The 6361-nt window shown below is 34.3% G+C and overlaps 1 protein-coding gene across 1 annotated transcript; it reads right to left on the bottom strand.

Moving 5' to 3' along the window:
* Positions 1–218: 218 nt before the first annotated feature.
* LOC107618561 (uncharacterized) lies at positions 219–4474 on the bottom strand. The gene is made up of 5 exons (XM_016320654.3): positions 3833–4474; positions 3495–3553; positions 1707–3368; positions 1452–1593; positions 219–966 (listed from the first exon to the last, which is right to left on the bottom strand). The coding sequence occupies exons 1-5, from the start codon at positions 3945–3947 to the stop codon at positions 335–337; spliced, it is 2610 nt and encodes an 869-aa protein (XP_016176140.1). The 5' UTR covers positions 3948–4474; the 3' UTR covers positions 219–334.
* Between the last annotated feature and the right edge of the window lie 1887 nt (positions 4475–6361).

Genomic DNA, 6361 nt, shown 5'->3' with positions numbered 1-6361 from the left:
TGATTGATTGAAAAATCTGTTAAGAAGACACGTGAAATATACATGCCATAAGAGGCGCGTTAACTTGTAAAACTTGTATAGTAAAAAGACTTGTATGCGGAGATTAATTGTTTACTGAATTGTCATATTGGCATCTCGAAGATATTTCTAACATAACACTCATCGATACATCAAAGTTAAAGTTTCAGCATAAATTCTATATCACAAGCCAGTGGAAAGGCATGAATTTGAATGACATCCATTCTTTACTTCGTTGTAAATGTTATGGCAGATACAATTTGGTTACTGGTTTACCAATGTGTTAGACAAACAAATGGTACTCACCACCAAGGTGTTAAACAATCATCAACTCATAAACCAATTCGTTAATCAAATTGGTCACTATGCCAAATTCAACATCTAAACCCTCTTCAAAGGCTTCAATGTCGAAGTCAATCCATCTACCCAATCCAATGCTCATGTCCTTATGCACAAGTTCATCCACCATTACTACCTCTTCCATGCTTCTAAGACTGATTATCTCTTTTAATAATTCTTCTGCCAACAAGTTCTTTCTCTGAACTGATGCCACCCATTCAGGCCATGCTTTGCAGCTTCCAACAAAAGCTTTTCTGTATCTTAGTTCTAAGCAGTCACTCACGGTGTCAAATAAAACCTTTCTCTCAAGCTGAGAGTACTCTATGTAGTTCTCAGCATTCTGAATCTCCAATATATCAAACAGGTTTGGCATTATGATCTTATTTGTTTCACCAATTACAAATTCTTCTGCCATAAGCTCTGCACTAAGAATGTCCTTTATGTATTCGAGTTCCATCTCCCTTGTTGATCTCCTAAAACCTATCACATTTGATATTCCACTAAATTGTTTGATGGACGTGCTTCCTTCTGTGACCTCGGAGCTTTGCTCAGACCACGGAGAAAAATTCGATACTTCTTCATCCTGTATGGAAGGATAAAGCGTGCTTCCTATATAGATAGACCAAATACAGACAGGAATTAGCATTTCATAGCATGTGCTGAGGAATCACAAATAAAATAAATTTAACAGCTATTTGAATGACATACAAATGAACAAATGACAGAATGCAATACAACAATTATCACACATGCAAGAGGTGAAGGATATTTGAAATCATTAGTTAAATTTTAATCATAGTAAACTCCTAATTATGCATTATTGGCCAGCTAGTAAAATATAGTTCATCAGCATCTGCAAGATTTCATTACCAATTGTAGCCTGATTAGCTCCCCCACCAACAAAATTATATTTAAAATAAAAAAAAATAAAAAAAAAAAAAGAGCATCAAGGTTCATTGTAAACTTATGCCACATTGCAATTTACTACAAAATATAATATAAATGTATAACAAAATAAAAGCTACACTCTGCCAAACTTGGTATTAATTCTAGAAGAAATATTTTTATCAGTGGTGTTAAAAAAAAAAACTTACCAAATATACTGTATTCACAATCCAAGTAACTTTCGACAGCAGCAGGATTTTCAAAAAGCGTAACAGCTCCTGAATGCTGACAACCTATATCATTCCCACTTTCACTGCTGCCACAGCTAGGCTCTTCCATTGGATCTGTTGTCTGCAAAAGTGAATCGTGATTAAGTAATGAAATAAGTATAAGATTTTGTCAGAGCTCAGAGATTAAAATGATTGAAAATTGCATATATGTTCTAATTAGTATAAAAGAGATACCTGCAGTTGCTGATTCATGGTAAGCACCAGATTATCACTTGAAGCAAAACCATTGTCCTGAATATTACAACTTCCAGAAGAAGACTCATCTGATATCAGGGTACATTGCGGTGAGTTAATCCTAGATGGCAATTCTTGAAGCATTTTCTCCAAAAGGACACTTAAAGTATCGCCATCTATTGTGTCACTGTCCATCACAAGAGTAGATGATGATAGCTTCTTGGGACGACAAGCATGAGTATTGGCATGAACTCTGTTGCTTGTTTCTGTCACCTGTGCAGTCGAGGGCTGTGACTCAGGCATGGTTCTCCCCAAGGGAGATGTAAATGTAAACGATATCACATCTTTGCTTTCACTCATGCTAACTGCATTCTGGTTGGTACTTCTATCAGTTGTAATATTGCATTTTATGGACTTGTTCTCAAAATTATCAACTACATTCTCAGTACCTCTTGTATCATTGTGAACAGCCCTACTAATATACTTTTTCTTTTCAGAAATACTCTGTCTTTTTGACACTGTAGACTCCTTTCGAGAATCAATTACCCTTGTACTTGACCTATTGGGCTCAGTATTGCCATTTACAGCAGCACCCTTATTTGCTGCCTTCCGTGCTGCAGTAGAGCTTTCTGAAGACCAAGTTCGTGTTGTTGGCTTATTGGACTCCCTTTTTGAAGTCAATTTGCCTTTATGGTTTATGTTATTCTGCCCAAGCACATTGCTATTTTGGCCTGTGAAAGCTCTCTGCGGAATGGCTCGGGTCGGGTCTGTAAATTGCTTCTTCTGGCTCCGGGATGATTGGTTTGGTTTTATGTTACTATCTTCTTTCGAGTTCATATGTCCCTTCTTACCTTTCAAAGCTGATGTATCTCTGTTCTGAACATCGGCTTTGGATGGTATCACAACTGAAGCAGATTTTCCTTTATTTCCTAAATAACTAGAACTGTTCTTTTCTGAATCCCCTAAACGTTTGAATGTTAGAGTGCCTTTATACAAATTACTCCTCTCATTAGGCTTACCATTCACATGGTTAGCAATGTGCCGATTGACAAGCTTGGATTCATACTGTGCACCTTCCAATTGCTCTTTCAGATCAAGAATTCTTAAGGGAACAGAAGAAGGCCCAACTGAAGACATTCCATTCCTTGCATATTGCAGGGGACTTGCCTCAATTATCTTAGTAGCCGCGTCCATTATCTGAGCCACATTCCTAGGTTGAACATAGCCAGGGTTCTTGATAGGAGACAAAAGTTTGTTGTGAGTAACTGGAATTGGTTTAGCTGACTTTGGAGGCAATGTTTCATTTTGAAATCTCCTTAGTGCCGGCAGATTTCCAACTTTCTGAGACTTTGGTTTCACATCCCCTGAAGAAGACTTCTCCAGCTTAAGTGGCATAGTGCAGTCCACAGGACAAGAGTCAGCCATGCAACGTAGAGAACCATCTTGACAATGAGAAGATCCAAGAGAGTTGGATCCGTACAATGAAGTCGAGGAGAGCTCAGGGACTGTTGAAGCTGGTAATGAATCCAAACCCATGAGTCTAGCTACTAACCCTGGGACTTTAGTCTCACATCCTTCATCGCTACTAATTGATAGGGCACAATTAAAATCACAACTTGCAGCAACATTACCAGGACTTGCTCCATTATCCCCAACCTTTATCTGAAACAATTGCAATAATCAACCCAAAAAGAGAAAAGAAAAACTCTAAAATATAGAAAATTTATAAGACAAAATTAAAAGGAATAAAAAACCTAGAATACTGAGAAAAGTTGAACAAATTCACACCTTATTCATCTGTGCCTGTGGCATGTTGCCCACATTTTCCTTTCCTTGATTTGAAACTTCTACATTTAATAATGCAGTAGAAATGCTTAGATTAGGGCACATTTGAAGAAATTACAATGCAGGAAAAATGCAAGCAAGATCACAGTGTAATAAATAATACAACATCAACAACTACAAGACCTTCTCCTTCTAGAAAATAATGTTGGCTACACAGATAAAACTATGCCCTAATTCCCCATCTTAGATCTTAACAGTGTTTAACCCCAAATAGCTATAAGCAAATAACACGATTTAATAAACAAAATATATAAACATATGAGAGAATGCAAAATTATTACCAGGTAAGTTGTTAGGTTTGTCAAAAAGAAGCTTCTTTTGAGATTTGCTATTCCAATCAAAGAAGCTGAGGAAGCTTCTACCCTTGAATCGTCTTTTCTCCATCTCCATTGGCATTTATTACATAAACAAAGAAAAAACCCTATTTTCTTTCCTTTTTCTCTCAGAAACGGGACCAACTCAAATCGAAGGCAAGAACACCGCTTTTGTGTGTGAACAACTGAAAATGGCGGTGGTGATGGATTAATTCAAGGTTTCAGTAACTTGAGATTTTCAACATCTTCTTTGAACTCAGAAAAGAAAAAGAAAAAAAAAAGGAAATAATAAAGACAGACAACACAGCATTCATGTGAAGAAGAAGAACCCCATTTTTTCTTCAAGTCTCCTCCTTACAAAAGAGTAAAACAGTAAAACAAAATGCAAATCCTAAAAATCATTCTTTCTTCTCAAATGTTGTCTCTATGAAAGGAAGGAAATTACGGACTCATGTGTCGTTTTCAACAACCACAGCAAACACTCATTACCAAAAGTGTTCACACTTCACAACAGTTCACTGTTTTACTTATCCATTAATCTGATCCTCAGATTCACATTCACCCTCTAAATTGGCCCGTAGCATAGCATATTTTAGAGTAGTGTATTCCAAAAGTAGTAAAAAATAATTACTAGTGCTGACGCAGGAGAGAAAAATTGTAAATATATTATTTAATATATATCTATAACAAATTAACAATATATAATCTATAATAATATACACAACAATGCTATAAAACTAAGATGGTACCAGCCAAAAATCAGTCAAATGTTTCAGAGTGAATTTAAAACTTCTGCGCGGATGGTGTTTATGCTAGGCATTAGGACGTTTCTTCTACTAAGTATCAGAATGTTTTTTTTTTATACTAAATAGATGTTCTTTTATATATTTTATAAATTTTTTTATGTACTAAGAATTAGGATTTTTTTTTTTTGGTTTCCAAGAATTAGGATTGTTGGAAGCAGAGTTTTGTGATCTCCGCACCTATTTCTCCAACGTATCATTCAAAATTTTAATTTAGGGTGAGAAGCAATTAATATCAAATATTATAAATTAAAAATAAATAAAATTAATTAAATATAATTATAAATTAGTTAAGTTATTTTTTTAATATATAATATCAATATATGGAATTTGGTATTTAATTTTTTATTTTTTATTTTAATTCTACTAACATAATTTAAAATTATTTTGTTGAATTACAAAAAATTCATGCATTATCTCTGTTCAATTTTTTATTCTCACAATCTTTCTTTTTAATTTTTTACCATTTTTTTAATTTTTTTTACTTATCTTCTAAACGGTTTTCTATATAAAATAATTATTTAAATAAATTTTTATGACGTCTTAAATTAAATAATTGTTTATGTCAAAAGGTTAATTTTTGGGACTATATATAAAATGAAGAAAAGAATAATTAAAAATCAATAATAATAAATAATTTTTTATGGATCTTATTATATTATAGGAAGATTTTCAAGTGTACCGTCGTACCAGTGTATCAGTGATTTTTAATCGTTGATCTTAATTATATATATTATATATATTTTTTATAATTAAGATCAATGGTTAAAAATCACTAAAACACCGTTATGGCAGTACACTTAAAATTTTTTCTATATTATAATGTATTCATTTAAATTATATTTTGTTTAGTTTTATGTTAATCTTTGTTTATATTATGGTTCTCGGTATATCTATGAGTTGTTGGAGGTATTCATTCTAATTATTTTATTAGAATTTTTTTATAATTATAAAAATATATATTTTTTATTTTTTTTATAATTTCATCTATACTTATTGTTTCTCTTTTGACGGCTCGATGTATTTTGCTATATTTCTCTTGCTGTCATTTTTTTTTTACCTTCAACACGTTCGATTGCATCGCCTCCATCGTTGCAAATTTTAGTTTTGTTACATTACTTACCCAATTAATATTTGGGATAAGTGTTGTTTTGGTCCCTAACGTTTAGGGTCAGAATCGAAACCATCCTCATGTAATTTTTTATTTAGAATCGTCTCAAACGTTTTATTTCGTATTAAAATCGTTCTTTTTAATAAAATTTTTAATTTTATTCCTAAACTACCCCTACTTTAATAAAAATTATAAATTTTTAAAAAAAATAAAAGAAAAGAACACGTGGGGGGAGAAAGGAAAAGGATACACGAAGGAGGGAGGGGAGGGAAAGGGGAAAGGAATAGGGGAAGGGAAAGGGGGGGAGGGGGACAGCGCCGGCGAAGCTTGGAGCTGCCGTCGCCGTCGCCGAAAGAAAGAAGAAAGGAGAGATGGGTTGCAACGGGGGAGAAGAGAAGAGGGAAAGGAGATGTGCCAGCGCTGCTAGGCCTTGCCGCTGCCGTCGCGTTATCATCGGGAGACCACGCCACTAAGCCGTCGCCGCCAATTCGCCCACGAGTTGTCATCGGGGAAGCGCCAGTGGTTCTGCTTTGGCTTCTATATCCGCTTCTTCTTCTGAATCTGCTTCTTCTTCTACTTCTT

This window comes from Arachis ipaensis, chromosome B9, assembly GCF_059453495.1.
Source record: "Arachis ipaensis isolate K30076 ecotype BB chromosome B9, ASM5945349v1, whole genome shotgun sequence".
Classification (NCBI taxonomy): Eukaryota; Viridiplantae; Streptophyta; class Magnoliopsida; order Fabales; family Fabaceae; genus Arachis; species Arachis ipaensis.
This window is presented reverse-complemented; position numbering and strand designations above follow the sequence as displayed.

Excerpts from the sequence above, each read along its gene's own strand:
- LOC107618561 (XM_016320654.3), bottom strand. The coding sequence starts at position 3,947 with ATGCCAATGGAGATGGAGAAAAGACGATTCAAGGGTAGAAGCTTCCTC. Across the intron at positions 3,554-3,832 it reads CAAACCTAACAACTTACCTG|AAGTTTCAAATCAAGGAAAG; the intron begins GTAATAATTTTG and ends TATTAAATGTAG. Across the intron at positions 1,594-1,706 it reads CCATGAATCAGCAACTGCAG|ACAACAGATCCAATGGAAGA; the intron begins GTATCTCTTTTA and ends TCACTTTTGCAG.